At 43.8% G+C, this 24,801-nt stretch overlaps 1 protein-coding gene across 1 annotated transcript in view; it reads right to left on the bottom strand.

The window, feature by feature from the left end:
- fer1l4 (fer-1 like family member 4) overlaps nucleotides 1-24,801 on the bottom strand; it is a 477,640-nt gene that overhangs the window by 139,402 nt on the left and 313,437 nt on the right. The window contains 5 exon segments of the mRNA XM_073062298.1: nucleotides 3,206-3,315; nucleotides 7,592-7,637; nucleotides 17,861-17,986; nucleotides 18,623-18,732; nucleotides 23,524-23,698. Coding sequence (XP_072918399.1) covers nucleotides 3,206-3,315; nucleotides 7,592-7,637; nucleotides 17,861-17,986; nucleotides 18,623-18,732; nucleotides 23,524-23,698 — 567 coding nt within the window.

Below are 24,801 nucleotides of genomic sequence, written 5' to 3'. Positions count from 1 at the left end.
GCTCTTATAGATAGTGGGGTCAAGGGATATGGGGAGAGGGCAGGAGCGAGGTACTGATTGTGTATGATCAGCCATGATCACAGTGAATGGCGGTGCTGGCTAGAAGGGCTGAATGGCCTACTCCTGCACCTACTGTCTATTGTCTATTGTCTCCAGCCAATCAGTCAATTCTCTAACAATGCCAGTAACTTTCCTGTAATACCACGGGCTCTTAACTTGGTAAGCAGCCTCATGTGTGGCACCTTGTCAAAGGCCTTCTGAAAGTCCAAATATACAACATCCACTGCATCCCCTTTATCTATCCTACTTGTAATCTCTTCAAAGAATTCCAACAGGTTCATCAGGCGGGATTTTCCCTGAAGGAAACCATGCTGACTTTGTCCTATCTTGTCCTGTGTCACCAACTACTCCATCACCTCATCCTTAACAACTGACTCCAACATTTTCCCAACCACTGAGGTCAGGTTAACTGGTCTATAATTTCCTTTTTGCTGCCTTCCTCCTTTCTTAAAGAGTGGAGTGACATTTGCAATTTTCCAGTCCTTTGGCACCATACCAGAGTCCAATTTTTTTTTTTGGAAGATCATTGCTAATGCCACTACAATCTCTAATGTTACTTCTTTCAGAATCCTAGGGTGTAGTTCATCTGGTCCGGGTGACTTTTGTACCTTTACATATACTGTAATTGTTTTACTTATTTTTTTTCTTCTTCTTCTATATTATGTATTGCATTGAACTCCTGTTGTTAAGTTAACAAATTCCACGACACACGCCAGTGATAATAAACCTGATTCTGACTCACTGCTCTTCTCTCACATCTTTCAACATCATGCACACTGCTAGTGTTTTCCATAGTGAAGATTGATGCAAAATACTCAGTTAGTTCATCTGCCATCTCCTTGGTCCCAATAATTATTTCTCTGGCCTCATTTTCTGGCGGTCCTATGTCCATTTTTATCTCTCTTTTATTTTTACATTAGCTTTGACTTCCCTTGTCAGCCACAGTTGTACTATCTTGCCATTTGAGTATTTCTTTATTTTTGGAAAATATCTATCCTGCACCTTCCTCATTTTTCCCATTGCTGCCCTGCTGTCATCACTTCCTTCTAATTTACTTTGGCCAGCTCCTCTCTCATACCACTGTAATTTCCTTTTCTCCATTGAAATGCTGCTACATCAGACTTCACTTTCTCCCTATCAATTTTCAAGTTGAACTCAATCATATTGTGATTACTGGCTACTAAGGGTTCTTTTACCTTAAGCTCCCTAATCACCTATGGTTCATGTCATAACACCCAATCCCATATAGCTGATCCTCTAGTAGACTCAATGACGAACTGCTCTATAAAGCCATCAACAAATTCACTGCCTTGAGATGCATTACCAATCTGATTTTCCCCAATCGAGCTGCATGTTTAAATCTCCCATGACTATCATAGTATTGTCCTTTTGTCACGTCTTTTCTATTTCCTGTTGTAATCTGTTGTTCACATCCCAGCCACTGTTGGGAGGCCAGTATATAACTGCCATCAGGGTCCACTTAACCTTGCAGTTTCTTAACTCTACTTAGAAGGAATCAACATCTTCTGATCCTATGTTACATCTTTCTACTGATTTGATGCCATTCTTTATTAGTAGAGCCGCGCCAACCCCTCTGCCTACCTTCCTATCCCTCCGATACAGTGTGTAACCTTGGACATTCAGCTCCCAACTACAATCATCCTTCAGCCATGATTCAGTGATGGCCACAACATCATACCTGACAATCTGTAATAGTGCCACAAGATCATCCACCTTATTTCTTGTACTCCGTGCATTGAGATATAACACTTTGAGTACTGTATTTGCTACCCTTTTTGATTTTGCATCCCTAATGCACTGATACTCACCCTGCTGGCTGCAATTATGTCCTATCATCTGCCTGCACATCCTGACAGTCTGACTACATGTTATTTTTGCTTTTTTTTTAAACCATCCATCCTATCCACAGTGCCCTCACAAATGGCAGATGGAATACAATGTCAGGAAGTGTATGGTCATGCACTTTGGTAGAAGAAATATAAAGGTTGACTACTTTCTAAATGGAGAGAAAATACTAAATACTAAGGTGCAAGGGGTCTTGGAAGTCCTTGTGCAGGATTCTCTAAATGTTAATTTGCAGGTTTGAGTCTGTGGTGAGGAAGGCAAATGCAATGTTAGCATTCATGTCAAGCGGACTAGAATATAAAAAAAACAAAGGTTAGTGTTGAGACTTTATAAAGCTCTGGTGAGGCCTCACTTGGAGTATTGAGAGTAGGTTTGGGCCCCTTATCTTAGGTAGGAAGTGTTGAAACCAGAGAGGGTTCAAAGGAGGTTCACAAAAATGATTCCAGAATGGAGTAGTTTGTAATATGAAGAGCGTTAGATGGCTCTGGGCCTGTATTCACTGAAATTGAGAAGAATGACAGGTGACCTCACTGAAACTTATTGAATGGTGAAGAGCCTTGATAGATTGATGTGGAGAAGATGTTTCTTGTGGTGCGAGAGTCTAAGACAGAGAACGCAGCCTCAGAATAGAGGGTTGTCCTTTTAGAACAGAGATGAGGAGGAATTTCTTTTGCCAGAGAGTAGTGAATCTATGGAATTCTTTGCCACAGGCTGCTGTGGTGGCCAAATCTTTATGTATATTTAAGGCAGAGGTTCAATGATTTTTGATTGGACAGGGCATGAAGAGATATGGAGAGAAAGCAAGAGACTGGAGCTGAGAGGAAAATTGGATCAGCCATGATGAAATGGTGGAGCAGAATTGATGGGCCAAATGTCCTAATTCTGCTCCTGTGTCTTATGGTCCTATGGTCTTATGAATCTCTGCAGCCCCTTCAGAAAGTTTGTGCTCTGGAAATTGAGAAGGTATTTCTGAGAATTGGCACTCCCTTGGTCACCTACTTGAACTATCTGCAAGGTAGTTATAAGGCCAGGCTAAAGGAGGTACAGGAAATAGGATCCCACTGAACTTAAAGGCATTGTGGGGATTAGTGGTTTATTGCGTTTTACTGTAGTTAATGAAAAATCATAGAATCAAAAGCTGATCATGTTTATTAGTTTTGACCCATCTAGAAAAGAAGAATTTAAGTTAGATTCCTGTTACAAAGTCTTGACTGGAGAAAGACAAGCATAAAATAGAATAGAAGGCATAAGGGTGAGTGAACTAATGAAGGTAGTTTACCTGAAAGGTTGCAATGGTTTTCTTGCTTCGTGTTCTCGTGTTCGTATCCTGTTGTTCTCTGGATATATTAAGATCCGCATCACTTGCTGATGGGTTCATTGTCTCAGTTTCTGTTTTTAAAAACATTACGTGAAAATGAGGACATCAAGTAGCACACACTAGAAATCTAAAATAAAACAGACAATGCAGGATGTACTTAGTAAGTTCTGCAGCCTTTATGGTCAGTCACCTTTCTTCAGAACTCATAATCCTTAAGGCAGGCAGTCTGTTTAATTCTCTGTATAATTTTAGCCACCAGCTTTTGACTGAAGAAGGGTCTCAACCCAAAACATCGACTATCTATTCATTTCCATAAATGCTGCCTGATCTACTGAGTTCCTCCAGCATTTTGTGTGTTGATGATAATAAATAAATAGATAGATAAGCAAGCAAGCAATAAATATTAAGAACAAGAGATGAAGAGTCTTTGAAAGTGAGTTCATAGGTTGTGGGAACAGTTCAATGATGGGGCAAGTGAAGCTGAGTGAAGTTATCCCCACTGGTTCAAGAGCCTGATGGTTGAGGGGTAATAACTGTTCCTGAACCCGGTGGTGTGAGTCCTGAGGATCCTGTACCTTCTTCCTGATGGCAGCATGTCCTAGATGGTGGGGATCTTTGATAACAGATGCTGCTTTCCTGTGACAGCACTCCGTGTAGATTGTGCTCAATGCTGGGGAGAGCTTCACCTGCAATGGACTGGGCCATATCCAATGCTTTTTATAGGATTTTCTGTTCAAGAGCATTGGTGTTTCTATACCAGGCCATGATGTAACCATTCAATATAGTCTCCATTCAATATATTCTCCATCACATAACTATAGATATTTGTCAAAGTTTCAGATATCTTGTCAAATCTTTGCAAACTTTTAAGGAAATAGAGGCACTGTGTACTATTTTTGTAATTGCACTTACAGTACGTGCTGGGCCCAGGACATACTCTGAAATGTAAATACCAAAGTATTTATAGTTTCTGACCTTCTCCATCTCTGATCACCTGATGAGGACTGACTCATGGATTTCCAGTTTCCTCCTGCTGAAGTCGATAATCAGCCAGATTTTCAGTATCCCTTCTATATGCTGATTCATCACCACATTTTAATTCAATCAATGACAGTGGTGTTCTCAGCAAACCTAAATATTGCATTGGAGTTGAACTTATGATAAAGCAAGTAGAGCAGAGGACTAAGCACAAAGCCTTGTGGTGCATCTGTACTGAGGGAGATTGTGGAGGAAATGTTGTTGCCAATCCAACTGACTGGGGACTGCAAGTGAGGAATTCGAGAATCCAATTGCACAGGGGGTACCAAGGCCTATGTCTTGAATTAGTTTTGAGGGGATGATGGTTGTGAATGTTGACCTGTAGTCGATAAAGAGATACCTAATGTATGCATCTTTGCTGCCCAGATGTTCCTTGTTTGAGTGTAAAACCAATTAAGGAATAAGAAAGGTACGGCCATGTTAACGGGGCTATATTACAGACCTCTCGACAGTCTGAGGGATTGAGAGGAACAAAATTGTAGAGAGATTGCAGACTGTTGCAAGAAACATAAAGTCGTTATAGAAGGTGATTTTAACTTTCCACATATTGACTGGGACTCCCCTACTGTAAAAGGACTAGACGGGATAGAGATTGTCAAATGTGTTCAGGGAAGTTTCCTTAATCAGTACATAGTAGCCCCAACAAGAGACTGTGCGATACTTGATCTGCTATTAGGGAATAAACACGGCAGGTGACAGAAGTTTACGTAAAGGAACATTTTGCATCTAGTGATCATAATGCCATTAGTTTCAAAACAATATGCAAAAAGTTAGATCTGGTCCCCTGGTTGAGATTCTAAATTGGAGAAAGGCCAATTTTGATGGCATCAAAAAGAATCAAGCAAATGGGACAGGCTGTTTACTGGCAAAGGTGAACTTGGTAAGCAGGAGGCCTTCAAAAGTGAAATTTTGAGAATACAAAGCTTTTATTTACCTATCAGAATAAAAGGTAAAGCTAACAGGTTTAGAGTATCCAAGAGGTTGAGGCCCTGGTTAAGAAAAAAAAAGGAGGTGCTTAGCAGGTGTAGGTGGGTAGGAAGGAACACATAAGGTGCTTATGGAGTGTAAGAAACATAAGAGAACACTTAAGAAAGAAATCAGGAGGGCTAAAAGAAGGCATGTGTTTGCCCTAGCAGACTAGGTCAAGGAAAATCCCAAGTGATTTTACAGATATGTTAGGAGCAAAAGGATTGCAAGGGGCAAAATCGGTCCTCTGGAAGATCAAAATGATAATCTATGTATGGAGCCAAAAGAAATGGGGGAGATCTTACATGAAATTTTTGCATCTGAATTTATTCAGAATTCCAATGTCTCCCTGGTATATTCTCATAATGGGTTCTAAACTGAGCTGATGCATTCAGTCAGTTTTATGGTGCCTTTCCTACCATACACAGCAGAATATTCCATTTCTTTAGTAATGGAGATGTTTAAAGTGTAAATGTTGTTGCTATACTGTATTTAAGGTAGATACTTCAGTTTCTTTTGTAAAATCATTATAACTACATTGTGAAATGCTTCATTTTCTACTTCACATGTGGTCTGAAGTTAACTTTGTGGGTAATTAAAGATGGTGTGTCCTGCCTAATAAACACAAGGATTCACTCTTAGTAGGTAAGAGAGAGAGATCAGGGCTACCAGGAGTTCACACTGGCCAAGTGTAAGTACAGAACTATTATTGTGTTTTCTGGTAGATATCTTTTTGTAAATATTGGCAGTTTCTTTTCATCATTTTCGCTAATTTTGTAAGTTTGATTTTTGACACACCTAATAAGCTCCTTTGCATTAAAGAGCTAAGTGACTCCACCCATTTTTCCTCTAGTCATATACCCACGTATCTAACAGTTAGGAGTTTAACTTTAGGCAACATAGGTGTCTGAGAAGAGAGGCAGTGAATATAGAACTCAGGGTGCTGTATTTGAATGCATACAGTGAATGTAAAAGAGCTTACAGCACAGATTGAAAATAGCAGCTACAATGTTGTGGGAAACAGATACATGGCTGAAAGAATAGCTAAACATCCAAGGATATGCATCTTATCAAAAAGACAGGCAGACAGGAATAAGGAGAGGGTTGACCCTATTAGTAAAAACATTAAATCAATAATAATGAATGACATTGGACGTAGAATTTTTGTGGGTAGAGTTGAGGAAGTGTAAAGGAAAAAACATAGGCTTCCAAACAGTAGTCAGGATGTGGAATATAAAATACACCAGGAGACAGAAATGATTCATGAGAAATGCAATGTTACAGTCAGAGATCATGCAGGACTTCAATATTCAGATAGGCTGGGAAAAATCAAGTCGGTAGTGGATCATAAGAAGAGGAATTTGTGGAATTTCTCTGAGATGGTTTTTTAGAGCAGCATGTGGTAGAGCCCACCGGTGAAACAACATGTCTGCATTTTTTATTGACATATAGCACAGAGTAGGTCATTCCAGCCCTTCAAGCCACACCGCCCAGTAATCATCCAGTTTAACCCTAGCCTAATCGCAGGACAATTTACATTGATCAATTAACCCACCACCGGTACATCTTTGGAATGTAGGAGAAAACCAGAGAACCCAGAGGAAACCCACACGATCATAGGGAGAACAAACAAACTCCTTACAAGCAGCTGTGGGAATTGAACCCAGGTCTCTGGTAATGTAAAGTGTTGTGCTAACCACTACACTACTGCACTGCCCCATGGGCAGCTTTGAGGTAGTTTTGTTTAGGGCGTTTGGGAGGCAAATAGAATTCACCCCGCAATTTGGGGGAGAGAAGCTGATAACTGATGTAACAGTTAGAGTTCACTATAAGTAACTTCAAAGGCATGTGAATAGAGCTGACCAAAGTTGATCAGAAGACAAGACAGTGGAGCAGCAATGGGTGAAGTTGTGTGTAATGTGGGAGGCATAGCAGAATTTCTTCCTAAGAAAGAAGTGTATTAAAAGCAGACCAAAGCAATCATGGCTGACAAGGAAGTCAGTCAGGGGACAGCATGAACACAAGAGAACCGTACAACATAGTGAAAATGAGTGAGAAGCTGGAGGATTGTGAAGTCTTTAAAAGACAACAGAGGCCAACTAACTATAAAAGTTGCCCTGCATTTATCTATCTCCCTTTTAAAAGTGATTGCTGAATCATTTTTCACCATTCTTTAAGACAATGAGTTCTTATTGCTAAGAAAATAATTTTCCACATGGTAAGTCTACATGTTACTGATCATTTTAAACCATGACGCATAGGATCAGCCGTGATCACACTGGGCAATGGAGCAGTTCCAGGAGCTGCCTTCCATTTCTCTGTTCTGTATAATACTGTACTTGCCCAAATAAGCAACTTCATCCTCTTCTTCTTCATTATTTTCTTTGTTCTAAAAAAGACAAATTGGAGGATATTTTTGTTCATTCATTTGTCCACATCTTTGAAAGCTACAAGTCTCATTGGGAGTGAGTTACTGTTTTAAAGTAGTGAATAAGAGAGTGACATCTTGCAGCGCAGGAGCCTTTGAAAACTGCAGCTCTCATTAGGAGTGAGTTTTAATTGAGCCAATAAAGAAAAGGGAGATGTAAGTGGAGTGGGGCAGTGTTAGAGAGACCCGGTTTTGGCTCAGCAGGCTTGCAGAACTACAGATGCAGGCTCTAAGAAAGTTTCTAGTAAGTTTTTTTACTTGCTGTTAATACATAGCTAGTGCACTGAGAATGAGTTCTGATTTCACAAGATCACAAGACAAAGGAGCAGAACTAGGCCATTTGGCCCATCGAGTCTGCTCCGCCACTCCACCATGAGCTAAACTGTTCTCCCATCTAGTTCCAATTTCTGGCTTTTTCCCCATATCCCTTGATACCCTGACTAATTAGATACCTATCAATCTCTTCCTTAAACACCCTCAATGATTGGGCCTCCACAGCTGTATGTGGCAACAAATTCCATAAATCCACGACCCTCTGGCTAAAAAAATTTCTCCTCATCTCTGTTTTAAATGGGTACCCTCTAATTCTAAGACTGTGACCTCTTGTCCTGGACTCACCCACCAAGGGAAACAGCCTTTCCATACTCTGTCCAACCCTTTCAACATTCAAAATGTTTCTATGAGATCCCCTCTCATTCTTCTATACTCTAATGAATACAATCCAAGAGCTGACAAACGCTCCTCATATGTTAGTCCCTGCATTCCAGGAATCATCCTCGTGAATCTTCTCTGAACGCTCTCCAACATCACGACATCCTTTCTAAGATAGGGGGCCCAAAACTGCACACAGTATTCCAAATGGGGTCTCACCAGTGCTCCATAGAGCCTCATCAACACCTCTTACTCTTATACACTATTCCTCTTGAAATGAATGCCAACATAGCATTCACTTTCCTTACTACCGATTTAATGGTATGTTCCTTGTGTCAGATGTGGGAACTTTGAGAAACCTCCAATCTCCCTGATTTCTGCATCTACACAAAGTGCATCGAACTGCACTTTGTTAAGGAACTGGAACTGCAGCTCAATGACCTTCAGCTCATATGGGAGAATAAGAAGATGATAGATAGGAGCTACAGGGAGATAATCAAGCCCAAGTTGCAGGAGGCAGGCCATTCTCCTCAATAATAAGTATTCTGCTTTGGAAACTTTTGGGGAGCTGTAGCAAGCAGGTCTCTGGCACTGAATCTGGTCCTGTAGCTCAGAAGGGAAGGGGAGATGGGTAGAAGAGGTGAGCTGCAGTAATAGGGGACTCGGTTAGGGAAACAAAACAAGATTGCTGGATGGCCTCTTGGGTGCCAGGGTCAGGAACATATTGGATCGAGTCCACAGCATTCTTAAGTGGGAGAGTGAACAGCCAGAGGTCACGGTCCACGTTGGTATCAATGATGTTGGTAATATGGCTGCCGAGGTCCTGTAAATTCAGGGAATTAGCTGCTAAGTGAAAGGTCAGGATCTTCGTGAATTGCAGGATTGCTACCTGTGCCGGATGCTGGTGAGGTCAGAAATAGGAAGATCATATACTGTTTGTTTTGTTATTCCTCTCCATGCCTTGTGGTGCATCGGGTGGTAACCTTTTACATTTTGTCTGTTTCTTACAAGGTGCTAGCTTGACGCTCAACCCAGCACGATGGAAAGCGTGCAAGGAACTGGCCAGATTTGAACCCAGGACCACTCGCTTCGAAATCCAGTGAGGTTGAGGAAGCAAGGATCAGATGGGTCTATTGAGGAATATAGAGTAGCAAGAAAGGAGCTTAAGAAGGGGCTGAGAAGAGCAAGAAGGGGGCATGAGAAGGCCTTGGCAAATGGGATAAAGGAAAACCCCAAGGCATTCTTCAATTATGTGAAGAACAAAAGGATGACAGGAGTGAAGGTAGGACCGATTAGAGATAAAAGTGGGAAGATGTGCCTGGAGGCTGTGGAAGTGAGCAAGGTCCTCAATGAATACTTCTCTTTGGTATTCACTACTGAGAGGGAACTTGATGACGGTGAGGACAACATGAGTGAGGTTGATGTTCTGGAGCATGTTGATATTAAGGGAGAGGAGGTGTTGGAGTTGTTAAAATACATTAGGACGGATAAGTCCCCGGGGCCTGATGGAATATTCCCCAGGCTGCTCCACGATGCGAGGGAACGGATTGCTGAGCCTCTGGCTAGGATCTTTATGTCCTCGTTGTCCACTGGAATGGTACCGGAGGATTGGAGGGAGGCGAATGTTGTGCCTTTATATTAAGAAGGTAGCTGGGATAGTCCAGGTAATTATAGACCAGTGAGCCTTACATCTGTGGTGGGAAAGCTGTTGGAAAAGATTCTTAGAGATAGGATCTATAGTCATTTAGAGAATCATGGTCTGATCAGGGACAGTCAGCATGGCTTTGTGAAGGGCAGATCATGCCTAACAAGCCTGATAGAGTTCTTTGAGGAGGTGACCAGGCATATAGATGAGGGTAGTGCAGTAGATGTGATCTTCATGGATTTTAGTAAGGCACTTGACAAGGTTCCACACGGTAGGCTTATTCAGAAAGTCAGAAGGCATAGGATCCAGGGAAGTTTGGCCAGGTGGATTCAGAATTGGCTTGCCTGTAGAAGGCAGAAGGTCGTGATGGAGGGAGTGCACTTCAGATTGGAGGGTTGTGACTAGTGGTGTCCCATAAGGATCTGTTCTGGGACCTCTACTTTTCGTGATTTTTATTAACGACCTGGATGTGGGGTTAGAAGGGTGGGTTGGCAAGTTTGCAGACGACACAAAGGTTGGTGGTGTTGTAGAAAGTGTAGAGGATTGTCAAAGATTGCAGAGGGACATTGATAGGATGCAGAAGTGGGCTGAGAAGTGGCAGATGGAGTTCAACCCGGAGAAGTTTTAAAAAGAGGCCCACTTTCAGGAGCTGGCAGCATCAGTGCGGGCAGCGGAGTGCGTGAGAGCAGAGTGCTGGGCTTTGGCGCAAGGGGACTTCGGTGAGAGGAAATCAGTGAGCCTGAGTACATACTTGCTGAGGTAAAAAAAGGTAAGGTCGGTAGGTACTTTTTTCATTTATTCTGACTAATCTGGGATCAAGTAATGGGGGAAACAGTTAGAGCAGTGGTGTGCTCCGTATGCAGTATGTGGGAGGTCATGGTCAACACAGTTGTCCCTGATGACCACACCTGCAAAAGGTGCATCCAGCTGCAGCTCCTATCAGACAGAGTTAGGGAATTGGAGCAGGAGCTGGATGAACTACGGATCATTCGGGAGGCAGAGGCAGAGATAGATAAGAGTTATTGGGAGGTAGTCGCACCAAAAAGACAGGAGGTAGACAAATGGGTGACAGTCAAGAGAGGCAGGGGGAGCAGACAGAGAGAGCAGAGCACCCTGTGGCCGTTCCCATCAACAATAAGTATACCGTTTTGGATACTGTTGGTGGGGATGACCTACCAGGAACAAATTGCAGTGGTCCTGTCTCTGGCACTGAGGTTGGACCCTCGACTAGGAAGGGGAGGAGGGAAGAGAAGAGAGCGGTAGTGATAGGGGATTATATAGTCGGGGGGGGGGGCAGATAGGAGATTTTGTGGGGAAGATCGAGAGTCTCGGATGGTATGTTGCCTCCCTGGTGCCGGGGTCCGGGATGTCTCAGATCAGGTGCGGGTTATTCTCGAGAGGAAGGGCAAGAATCCAGATGTTGTGGTCCATGTAGGGACCAACGACGTGGGTAGGATGAGTGAGGGGGTCCTGCGTAGTGAGTTCAGGGAGTTAGGTGCGAAGCTGAAGGGCAGGACCTCCAGGGTAACAATCTCAGGATTGCTACCTGTGCCACGTGCGAGTGAGGCAAGGAACAGAAGGATTATACAGATTAATACGTCGCTGAGAGGATGGTGCAGGAGGGAGGGCTTCAGGTTTTTAGATAATTGGGCTTTGTTCCAGGGAAGGTGGGATCTGTTCCGACGGGACGGTTTACACCTGAACTGGAGCGGTACTAACATTCTTGCAGGAAAGTTTGCTAGTGCTGCTCGGGGGGAGTTTAGACTAAATTTGCAGGGGGCAGGGATCCAGAATGCGAGAGAGGATAGCGAGATGAAGAATAAAGGACAAGTGGGGACTACACGGTTCTGGAATATTAAGTGTGTAGTAGAGAAAGGTGAGGCGGAACAAGTGATAAGGAGGACACATGTACAGAGGGATGGTCTGACGGAACATGGAGTTAAATGTGCAGAAAGAATAAGTAAATTTAGGAAGGACAACAAAATTCAAGGGGTGTATAGCCCGATGGGAGTTCGGGGAGCTGGGTTAAGCACAATAGGCAGCGATTTAAACAGAGAGAGGAGAAATGGGCTAAAAATTCTATATCTGAATGCACAAAGTGTCAGAAATAAGGCGGATGAGCTTGAAGCTCAGGTGCGAATGGGTAACTATGATGTTGTTGGGATAACGGAGACATGGCTGCAGGGAGATCAGACCTGGGAAATGAATGTACAAGGGTATACGTGCTATCGTAGGGACAGAAATGTGGGCAGAGGGGGTGGGGTGGCCCTGTTGGTGAGGAATGAGATTCAGTCCTTTGCAAGGGGGGACATAGGATCAGGAGAAGTAGAGTCTGTGTGGATAGAACTGAGGAACAGTAAGGGCAAAAAGACCCTAATGGATGTTGTCTAAAGGCCACCAAACAGTAGCATGGATATTGGGTGCAAGTTGAATAGGGAGTTAACATTGGCATGTGGCAAAGGTAATGTCGCAGTAGTTATGGGGGATTTCAACATGCAGGTGAACTGGGAGAATCAGGTTGGTGCTGAACCCCAGGATAGGGAGTTTGTAGAGTGCCTACGGGATGCATTCTTGGAACAGCTTGTACGAGAGCCGACCAGGGACAAGGCTATTCTGGATTTAGACTTGTGTAATGAACAGGAGTTGATAAGCGATCTTGAAGTAAAGGAGCCATTAGGAGGTAGTGACCATAATATGATAAGTTTTTATTTGCAATTTGAGAAGGATAAGGGCAGATCGGAGGTGTCGGTGTTGCATTTGAACAGGGGAAACTATGGAGCCTTGAGGGAGGAGCTGGCCAAAGTTAACTGGACGGATATCCTAGCAGAAAAGACAGTGGAACAGCAATGGCAGGTATTCTTGGGAATAATGCACAAGGTGCAAAATCAGTTCATCCACCGGAGAAGGAAGGATTCAAAGGGGGGAAAGGGGCCACATGGTTGACAAAGCAAGTCAGAGATTGCATAGCATTAAAAAAAAAAGTAAGTATGACAGAGCTAAGGTGAGTGGGAGGACAGATGGTTGGGAAATTTTTAAGGAACAACAGAACTTAACTAAAAAGGCAATACGGGGAGAAAAAATGAGGTACAAACGCAAGCTAGCCAGGAATATAAAGGAGGATAGCAAAAGCTTTTTTAGGTATGTGAAGAGAAAGAAGATAGTTAAGAACAATGTTGGGCCCTTGAAGAATGAATTGGGTGAAATTGTTATGGGAAACAGAGAAATGGCAGAAGAATTTAATAAGTACTTTAGATCTGTCTTCACTAGGGAAGACACAAGCAATCTCCCAGATGTATGGATGGGCCAAGGACATAGAGTAACAGAGGAAATGAAACAGATTGACATTAGGAAGGAAACGGTGATGAGTAGACTGATGGGACTGAAGGCTGACAAATCCCCAGGTCCAGATGATCTGCATCCTAGGGTACTAAAGGAGGTGGCCCTGGAAATTGCGGATGAATTGGTAATCATTTTCCAATGTTCCTTAGATTCAGGATCAGTTCCTGAGGATTGGAGAATGGCTAATGTTATCCCACTTTTTAAGAAAGGAGGGAGGGAGAAAACAGAGAACTATTGTCCTGTCAGCCTAACATCAGTAGTGGGGAAGATGCTAGAGTCCATTATTAAAGATGAAATAGTGGCATATCTAGATAGCAGTGATAGGATTGGGCCGAGCCAGCATGGATTTACCAAGGGCAAATCATGCTTGACTAATCTATTGGAGTTTTTCGAGGATGTAAGCAGGAAGTTAGACAAGGGAGATCCAGTGGATGTAAGTACCTCGATTTTCAGAAGGCATTTGATAAGGTCCCACATAGGAGACTGGTGGGTAAAATCAGAGCTCATGGCATTGGGGGGGAAGATATTGACATGGATAGAAAACTGGTTGGCAGATAGAAAGCAAAGGGTAGTGGTGAATGGGTGTTTCTCGGAATGGCGGCTGGTGACTAGTGGGGTGCTACAGGGCTCGGTATTGGGACCACAGCTGTTTACGATTTACATCAACGATTTAGATGAAGGCATTGAGAATAACATCAGCAAGTTTGCTGATGATACTAAGCTGGGTGGCAGTGTGACATGTGATGAGGATGTTAGGAGAATTCAGGGCGACTTGGATAGGCTGACTGAGTGGGCAGATACTTGGCAGATGACGTTTAATGTGAATAAGTGTGAGGTTATCCACTTTGGGAGTAAGAACAGGAAGGCAGATTATTATCTGAACGGTGTAGAGTTAGGTAAGGGAGAAATACAAAGAGATCTAGGAGTCCTTGTTCATCTGTCATTGAAGGTGAATGAGCAAGTGCAGCAGGCAGTGAAGAAGGCTAATGGAATGTTGGCCTTTATTACAAAGGGAATTGAGTACAAGAGCAAGGAAATCCTTCTGCATTTGTACAGGGCCCTGGTGAGACCACACCTGGAGTATTGTGTACAGTTTTGGTCTCCAGGGTTAAGGAAGGACATCCTGGCGATAGAGGAAGTGCAGCGTAGATTCACGAGGTTAATTCCTGGGATGTCTGGACTGTCTTATGCAGAGAGGTTAGAGAGACTGGGCTTGTACACGCTGGAATTAAGGAGATTGAGAGGGGATCTGATTGCAACATATAAGATTATTAAGGGATTGGACAAGATAGAGGCAGGAAATATGTTCCAGCTGCTGGGAGAGTCCAGTACCAGAGGGCATGGTTTGAGAATAAGGGGTAGGTCATTTAGGACAGAGTTAAGGAAAAACTTCTTCTCCCAGAGAGTTGTGGGGGTGTGGAATGCACTGCCTCGGAAGGCAGTGGAGGCCAATTCTCTGGATGCTTTCAAGAAGGAGCTAGATAGGTATCTTATGGATAGGGGAATCAAGGGATATGGGGACAAGGCAGGAACCGGGTATTGATAGTAGATGATCAACCATGATCTCAGAATGGCGGTGCAGGCTTGAAGGGCCGAATGGTCTACTTCTGCACCTATTGTCTACTGTCTAAGTATGAGGTGGTACACTTTGGAAGGACAAACTCCAAGGCAGAGTATAAAGTAAATGGTAGGATACTTGGTAGTGTGGAGGAGCAGAGGGATCTGGGGGTACATGTCTACAGATCTCTGAAAGTTGCCTCACAGGTAGATAGGGTAGTTAAGAAAGCTTATGGGGTGTTAGCTTTCATAAGGAAAGACCATGCAGCAGAAACTGAGGTCAGTTGAGAAGATCGTGGGGGTCTCTCTTCCCGCCATTACAGACATTTACACCATATGCTGCATCCACAAAACAAACGGCATTATGAAAGACCACACGCACCCCTCATACAAACTCTTCTTCATTCTGCAAGTGTTTTGTACAGTGAAGACTGATACAAAATACTCAGCTAGTGCATTTGCCATCTCATTGTCTCCCGTTATTATTTCTCCAGCCTCATTTTCTAGTAGTCCTATATCCACTCTCATCTCTCTCATTTTTTATGTGCTTGAAAAAGTTTTTTCTAATCACCTTAATATTGCTTGCTAGCTTGTTTTCATATTTCATCTTTTCCCTCCTAATGATTCTTTTAGTTGCTCTCTGGAGGATTTTCAAAAGCTTTCCAATGCTCTTTCTTTCCACTAATTTTTGCTTTGTGTATGTCCTCTCTTTTGCTTTTACATTAGCATTCATGTCTTTGTTTTTGGAATACATCTATCCTGCACCTCCCTTGTTTTTCCCAGAAACTCACGCAATTGCTGCTCTGCTGTCATCCCTGCCAGCATCTTCTTCCAATTTACCTTGGACAACTCCTATTATACCACTGTAATTTCCTTTACTCTGCTGAAATACTGCTATGTCAAGTCTTTACTTTCTCCCTATCAAATTTCAAGTTGAACTCAATCATATTGTGATCACTGCTTCTTAGAACCTAAGGGTTCTTTTACCTTAAGCTCACTAATCGCCTCTGTTCACTACATAACACCCAATCCAATATAGCTGATCCTGTAGTAGGCTCATTGACAAATTGCTCTAAGAGCCATCTTGACAGCATTTAACAATTTCATCTCTTGAGATCCATTATTAACCTGATTTTTTTCTCAAACTATCTGCATGTTAAAATCTTCCATGACTATCATAACATTGCCCTCTTGACACACCTTTTCTATTTCCCGTTGTAATCTGGAGTTCACATCCCAGCTACTGTTTGGATGCTGTACATAACTGCCATCAGGGTCCTTTTACTCTTCTAGTTTCTTAACTGAACCCACAAGGATTTAACATCTTCAGATCCTATGTCACATCTTTCTACTGATTTGATGCTATTCTTTACCAACAGAGCCATGCCACCCCTTCTGCTTACCTTCCTATCCCTCTGATACAATGTGTAACCTTGGACATTCAGCTCCCAACTACAATCATCCTTCAGCCATGATTCAGTGATGGGCAAACATCATACCTGACAATCTGTAATAGTGCAACAAGATCATCCACCTTATTGTTTATACTCCGTGCATTGAGATATCACACTTTGAGTCCAGTATTTGCTACTCTTTTTGATTCTGCATCCCTAATGCACTGATACTCACCCTGCTGGTTACTACATTGTCCTGTAATCTTCCTGTCCTTCCTGACAGTCTGACTGCACGCCATCTTTGCTTTTTTAGTATGCATTCCCACCCTCCCCCCTACCAAATTAGTTTAAACCCTCCCCAACAGATCTGACAAACCTGCCTGCGAGAATATTGGTTCCACTCGGGTTCAGGTGCAACCCATCCCTTTTGTGCAGGTCATACTTCTCCCAGAAGAGATCCCAATGAACCAAGAACCTGAAGCCCTGCCCCCTGCACCAGCTTCTCAGTCAAGTATTTATCTGCCAAATCGTCCTTTTTCTACCCTCACTGGCAGCATCCTCATAAATCTCCTCTGCACCCTCTCTAAAGCTTCTACATCCTTCCTATAATGAGGTGAACTAGACATAATGCAAGTGTGGTCTAACCAAAGTTTTCCAGAACTGCAGCATTACCTTATAGCTCTTGAACTCAATCCCCCAACTAATGAACACAACACACTTTCTTGACCACAGCATCAACTTCCACAGGGACTTTGAGGGATCAATAGACATCAACCACAAGATCCCTCTATTCCTCCACACTACCACAAATCCTGTCATTACATCTGTAGTCTGCCTTCAAATTTGACCTTCCAAAGTGTATCATTTCACACTCTTTTGTACGGAATTCCATCTAACACTTCTTAGCCCAGCTCTTCACCCCATAAATATCCCATTACAACCTAGGACAACATGCAAACTCCATGCTGGCAGCACCAGAGAGCAAGATTGAACCTGTGTTTCTGAAGCTGAGGGGTAATGGCTCCACCAACTGCTCAATCTTATTCTTTACACTCATGCCTTACAATGCGAGTAGTGTTTTCAAACAAAACTAGACAGAAAAGGCAGCCATGAGTTCTACTTAGAGTCTACAAATCAACTCAGAAATAAATAGAGTGGGTATGAAGATAATCAATTGAGTAAACTGTACAATAGGTTAGTGACTATGGAGTCAGCAAAGGAAGACAATCATCGTCAGGGACCCAAACTAACACATCTCACATTTCAAACTCAAGATCTATTCATAAATAGCAAAAATTTTAAAAGGGGGCTGAGCTGATTAATGACAATAGGAGTAAATCAGGGTAATTCAGTGAAGTTTCAGTGGCTGTTGCTAGAGTCAGTGGCATTGATTTGACAACCTGTGGTTACAGAGTGTGGAGACTTTTTCATTTTGGTAAATTGACCTTGAGAAAATTTTAAATCAAAGGTTTCTAACCAAACATCTCAACATAATGAGTATTATTTATTTCCGTAATATGCTGTTGCAAATTGCTTAACAGTAATGTCCATTGAGGCATAGATGCTGGACCAAAATAAATACGACCATGTTGCTTTACCTTCATCTCCTCCAAAGATGCATAGTACTTTGACCACCAATCCAGTTCCTCCAGGTCAATCTTTTCCTCATATTCTTCATGCTCACCTTCTGATTTTGATTTTGGTGCCAGTTTCTTCATTGGTCTCTTAAAGATGGAAAATGGGAATTCATTTCTGTTTAATGCCTCAGTAGACTTATCAAATAAGATTCTGCTTGATCCTTAAATTCAGCTCCTCATTATCTTACCTATGGTTTATTTCCCCTTTCATGTAGTGCCAGCAGAAATTCCCTGCCTGTATATGCAATGTCTTCCACAGAAAGGTAAGCATCACAAAAGCTACATTGCAAGATCACTGGATTCCTCCACATTTATATATAGAGTTGTTCAACAAGGTAATCGGCCCTTTATACAAATTTCTCTATGGAAATCCATTTGCCCAATGGAGTTACTTTCTTTTGCCTTCATTTGATCCATACCCCACCAAAACCTTTCCTGTCCATATACCTGTCTAAATGACTTCTAGATTGAGTAATTGTACCTGCCTCTACGATCCTCTGAGTGGGGAAAAAGTTGCCTGTTAGTTCCTCTTTAAATCTTTCCCTTCTCAATTTAAATCCATGGCCTTTAGTTTTGAACCCCTACCTGGGGAAAAGACTGACCATTTACCTTATCTCTGCCCCTCATAATGCCACCCTCAGTCTTCCAAAACCACAGAATGGCTAAAAATGATGGAAATATCTACACAAGCTGCTGCCACACAGTGCTTAGGGAGGTACTTACCGTCAGAGCCGACAAGGGTCCCTTCTTTATTTCGTTAGTTGATGCATCTATTTCAATGTTTACATAAGTTTGCGAGGGTGCTGTCTGCTGTGGAAGGATACTTGCTTGTCCTGTTAATAGAAAATATCACAGTATGTGCGATCTCCATGAACAGGCAGAAATGAGCATAAATAAAGATGAAGGGAAATCCAAAAGGAAAGCTTTTGGAAAAGTAGATTTGTCCTGGTGTTTGATAAGAGCCTTATTTTAAAATGTCCTTATGTATCAGCTGCCTTGGTTCTTGCTGTTAAACGTAATCCACAAATTAATTCATTGTCAATACTAGGTGCCAGGTGGAGCAGAGCTTAGCCTGGTTTGGACTGGGCCTAGTCAGGTTGGAGTGGCCTTTTGATGCACCTTCTTAAGTTTGCTTTGTAATAACTAAAATAAGACAGAGAAAATAAACAACTACAGTATGTTGGTTTTATTGGCAGATGTGGCAACAGATATGTAGAACAATAGAGTGATAGAACACAGAATCACCATTTGGATCACCAAATGGCCATTTGGAGATCCCAGTTATGAACCATTTTAATTCCCTTCCGCATTACCACAATGACCCCTCTTGTCCTCAGCCTCCTCCCTGCCAGAGTGAGGCCAAATGCAAATTAAAGGAACAGCACCATTTATTCCTCCTAGTTAGTTTATGACACAGCAGCAAAAACATCAAATTCATTATTTTCATGTAGTCTGCCCTGTCCTTTTTCTCTCTCCTCCTGATCTACCCAGTTCCTCCTACACCCACCAGAGCCTGCATTACCCTGCTTCTTTCTCCTCATCTCCACCCCACCTGCCCATCAGCCACAGCCCTCTCACTGGATTCTCTCATTGCCACCCCCACCAGCACTGTTCCTTTCTGCCATCCCATCACACACTCCTCTTACTGGGCTCTCCCCCCCTCACTATCCCTATCTGCCATTTCATCTCACACTCCTCTCACTGGTCTCCCCCCAGTGTTCCTATCTGCCATCCCATCACACACTCCTCTCCTCTCACTGCGCTCCCCCACCCACTGTTCCTACCTTCCATTCCATCACAGTCTCCTCTCACTGGGTTCTCTTTCCCACCCCACCACTGATTCTATCTGCCATCCCAGCTCCCTTATTTACTTCCATCCTCCTCTCACCTCTCTTATTAGATTCCATCTTTTTCAGCCCTTTGTTGCCTCAACTATCACCTCCCAACCTTTGTCTCTATCCCCACTCTCTCCTCTCGCATCTGCCTATCATACTCTCATCTGGATCCACCCATCACCTTCCAGTTGTTGTTCCGTCCCTTCCCCTCACCTTGTCATGTATTTCTCCCCTCTTAACTTTCAGTCCAGGAGAAATGTCTCAACTCAAAACATGGACTGTCCATTTGCTAATGCTGTCTGACCCATTGAGTTCCCACGGCAGTTTTTTTTGTTGTGTTTCTTCACAAAGATCTGCTGGTTAGATTATGTGACTTCGGCTTGCTGAGGGGAACGGGCCTACAATCCTCGGAGTAGGCTGATGCTGGTGGCTGAAGATGGAGACGTCGTAAGCAGTGTGTGAAAAAGCGGAAGCAAGGCAAGTGGGCAGGGGTCCATGCCAGGTAAAAAGCAAACCCTAGCCGGCCAGCTCTCCTGTCCATTCTGCTCTCCAATGTCCGCTCCCTGGACAATAAATTGGACTACATCCGACTCCAACAAAATACTCGGCAGGAGTACAGAGTCTGCTGTGCGTATGTTTTTAGACAGACATGGCTCACTGAAGAAATTTCGGATGCCGCCATTCAGCTGGACGGGCTCGCCTTGTTTCGAGCGGACAGGGACGCAGCTCTTTCCAGTAAGACTCGCGGTGGTGGCTTGTGTGTTTATATCAATACGGAATGGTGCAAGAACTCTGTGCTGGTTTCCAGACACTGCTCATCACTAGTGGAGTTTGTGGCTGTTAGATGCAGACCATTTTATTTACCATGGGAATTCACCTCTGTCCTCATAGTCGGTGACTACATTCCCCCCAGCGCTAATGCTAAGGAGACGCTCTGTGAACTGTACAGGGGCTATTAGCAAACTGCAGAACGCAGACCCTGATGGACTGTTTATTGTTGCCGGAGATTTTAACCATGTGAACCTTAAGTCAGTGCTCCCCAAACTGCATCAGTATGTGGACCTTGCAATGAGGGGGGAGAACGGATTGGATCTGGTTTAAACAAACATTCCCGACACTTACCAGGCAGAGACCCGCCCCCACCTCGGTTACTCAGACCACATCTCTGTTATGCTAATCCCAGCATACAGACCGCTCATCAGGCGCTCCAGACCAGTTCAGAAGCAGGTGAAAACCTGGCCAGCAGGAGCCATCTCTGCTCTTCAAGACTGCTTTGAGCACACTGACTGGCACATGTTCAGGGAGGCTGCGACCGATGGTGACTCTACCAACTTAGAGGAGTACACAGCATCAGTGACCAACTACATCAGCAAGTGCATTGGTGATGTTACTCTGTCCAAGACCATCACTATACGCGCTAACCAGAAGCCATGGATGACCGCAGAGGTGCGAGTGCTGCTGAGGACCCGCGACTCCGCCTTCAGAGCAGGTAACAAGCGCAGGCCAAACTGTCCCAGGCCATCAGAGGGGCAAAGCATGCACACGCCCAGCGAATCCACAGCCACTTCCAGGACAGCAGCGACATGCAGTGCATGTGGAAGGGCATCCAGGACATCACCAATGACAGGATAACATCACCTGACTGTGCGGGTGATGCCTCCCTCCCAGATGCGCTGAACAACTTCTATGCCCATTTTGAGGTGGAAAATGACATGGTGGCGAGGAAGTCCACCCCTCCTCCAAATGACCAGGTGCTAGGTTTCACTGTGGCCGATGTGAGAAGAACCCTGTGCACGGTCAACCCACGGAAGGCTCCTGGACCAGACAATATTCCTGGAAGAGTGCTTAGAGGATGTGCAGACCAGCTATCAGATGTTCTCACTGACATCTTCAACATCTCCCTGAGCTGCACCACCATTCGAATATGCTTCAAGACCACCATCATCGTCCCGTGCTGAAGAAGACTTCAGTGTCCTGCCTAAAAGACTACCGTCCTGTTGCACTCACATCCATCATCATGAAGTGTTTCGAGAGGCTCGTCATAGGCACATCAAGACCCTGCTGCCTCCCTCACTGGACCCCCTGCAGTTTGCATACTGTCTCAACCACTCAACAGACGACACCATTGCCATCACCCTCCACCTGGCCCTAACCCACCTGGACAAAAAAAACATCCGTTCGGATGCTGTTCATAGACTTAAGTTCAGCATTCAACACAATCATCCCTCAGAAACTGATTGGAAAGCTGAGCCTACTGGGCCTGAACACCTCCCTCTGCAACTGGATCCTAGACTTCCTGACCGGGAGATCTCAGTCAGTCCGGATCAGAGGCAGCATCTCCAACACCATCACACTGAGCACGGGGGGCTCCAGGGTTGCGTGCTCAGTCCACTGCTGTTCACTCTGCTGACCCATGATTGTGCTGCAACACACAGCTCAAACCACATCACCATGGGGGGTCTCATCAGCAAGAACGACGTGTCACCTTACAGAGAGGAGGTACAGCAGCTAATGGACTGGTGCAGAGCCAACAACCTGTCTCTGAATGTGAACAAAACAAGAGATGGTTGTTGACTTCAGGAGGGCACGGAGCAACCACTCCCTGCTGAACATTGACGGCTGGCAGAGAATCTCACCTGGTTCCTCAACACCAGCTCCATAGCAAAGAAAGTCCAGAGGCGTCTCTACTTTCTGTGAAGGCTGAGGAAAGTCCATCTCCCACCCCCCATCCTCATCACATTCTACAGGGGTTGTATTAAGAGCATCCTGAGCAGCTGCATCACTGCCTGGTTGGGAAATTGCACCATCTCGGATCGCAAGACCCTGCAGCGGATAGTGAGGTCAGTTGAGAAGATCATCGGGATCTCTCTTCCCACCACTACGGACATTTACACTACACGCTGTATCCGCAAAGCAAACAACATTATGAAGGACCCCACGCACCCCTCATACAAATTCTTCTCTCTCCTGCCATCTGGGAAAAGGCACCGAAGCATTCGGGCTCTCACGACCAGACTATGTAACAGTTTCTTCCCCCAAGCTAATATAGACTCCCCAATACCCAGAGTCTGGACTGACACCTTACTGCCCTATTGTCTTGTTTATTATTTATTGTAATGCCTGCACCGTTTTGTGCACTTTACGCAGTCCTGTGTAGGTCTGTAGTCTAGTGTAATTTTTTTACATAGTTCAGTGTAGTTTTTGTACTGTGTCATGTAACACCATGGTCCTGAAAAACGTTGTCTCATTTTTACTGTGTACTGTACCAGCAGTTATGGTCGAAATGACAATAAAAAGTGACTTGATTTGACTTTTGCTCCTTTTATACTTTGCCTTTTTATGTGTCTGTCTCTTAACTGTAGAGATTGGATATCATTCCATCACTTCCCCGGCAGTGTGTTCCAGATATCAACCATTCTCTGTATAAAATTATAACTTTCCCCTTTCTCTCCTCTCACCTTAAACTTAAACCCTCTTGTGCGGCAATAGCTAACAGAAGGCCTCATTTCATGAACTGTTTGGCCTCTTCCACAGAGTAACTGCTGACTGATGGTGTGATGGTCAACGAATGTCTGCTTCAGCAGTTCTCCCCCCATCCCCAGGCTCTGGATTCATGTGCCAGTTTGTCATTTTATGCACGTTGGACAATGTGTGGAGCCACGTCCATCTGGATGTAGCATTCATCTGGTCACTGCCTGTAGTTCCTCTAGCACCTTGTAGGTGTTCCTCAAGATTTCCAGCATCTATAGAATCTCTTATGTTTACATCTTTTTATCTCATTTTCCTTACTTTTGCTTTTAGCTGCAGTTTCTTTAGGGTTTGGATTCTCCTCCAATTCCACCAGGGAAAACTGCTGTAGGCTTGTGACAGTGTAGCTGCCCACAAGGACTGTGCGCCCAAATGCTCGCTGCTCCAATACAACAATGCTCAGTGGTGGGTGAAGGTTCATATCCTCTGGCAGATCCTGTGAAGCAAAAGTTCCTATTACATCATTCTTTCAAAAATAAGAAAAGTTTACCTGAGGAGCTCAGCTCATCCTCTGGAAACATCAATACATAGAAAAGGGTACAAATTTAACTCTGCTACATTTCTATAGGTTGGGTTTAGGGTTGATTCTATATTTAGCCCAACCTATAGAAACAGGTTCTTCACCACACTGTCTGTAGTGACCGACAGGCCTATCTATAGTAATCCCACTTTCCTGCAATAATTTCATATCCCACAGTGACTTGTTCATTCAATTATCTGTCCTGATGTCTCCTAACTGTTGTTACTCTGGAGTCAGGTAAGTTTACATATGATTGGACAGGAGGGTTGTGTGATTCAGTTGCTAGTCAGTAACGATATATTGTATACCACGTTGCAGTTTGCTTTCTTCCAGAGACTTTGATCCAAATAACCAAGGAATTCAAATGCTGTTTCTCCCTTAAATCAGAGAGGCTAGGCTAATGAATCAAAGCCTGCTCCTTCTGAGGGTCTAAGAACTGGACTGGCATCTCATCAGCAACTCCTGCCAGGATTGTGCAGGACACAAGCATAATGTCATCAAGTTATACAACAGGAAACAGGCCTTTCAGCCCAACTCATCCATGGCAAATAAATTGCCTACCTGATCCAGTCCCTTATGCCTGTATTTTTCCAATATCCCTCTAAACCCATGTCTAAATGTTTGTTAATCTAATCACCTTCCATCAGGGAAGTGTCAGCTGAAGGGAAAGATCAGCATTTATTGCCCAGCCCCAGCTGTCCTCCAAGGTGGTGCTGAGGTGTCCTGTTGAAGTACTGCAGTCTTTTAAGTGAAGTTTTTTTCTCAGTGCTGTTGTGTTTGGGAGTTCCAGAACATTTACTTCACAAGTGAAAGGACAGCAATATACTTCCGGATTACAATGGTGTGAGGCTTGGAGGAGAATCTGAAAGTGATGAAGTTCTCACACACCTAATACCTTTGTCCTTAATAATAGGCAGTACAGATCACGGTTTGGGAAACCTGAGTGACAGAGGAAACAGGATCAGAAACAAGCCAGTCAGCCCTTGAACTTTCTTCACCATTCAATGATCATTGATGAT

Source organism: Hemitrygon akajei, chromosome 11 (genome assembly GCF_048418815.1).
Source record: "Hemitrygon akajei chromosome 11, sHemAka1.3, whole genome shotgun sequence".
In the NCBI taxonomy this organism is placed as follows: domain Eukaryota; kingdom Metazoa; phylum Chordata; class Chondrichthyes; order Myliobatiformes; family Dasyatidae; genus Hemitrygon; species Hemitrygon akajei.
The sequence above is the reverse complement of the archived record's forward strand: the minus strand, read 5'-3'. Positions and strand labels throughout refer to the sequence as shown.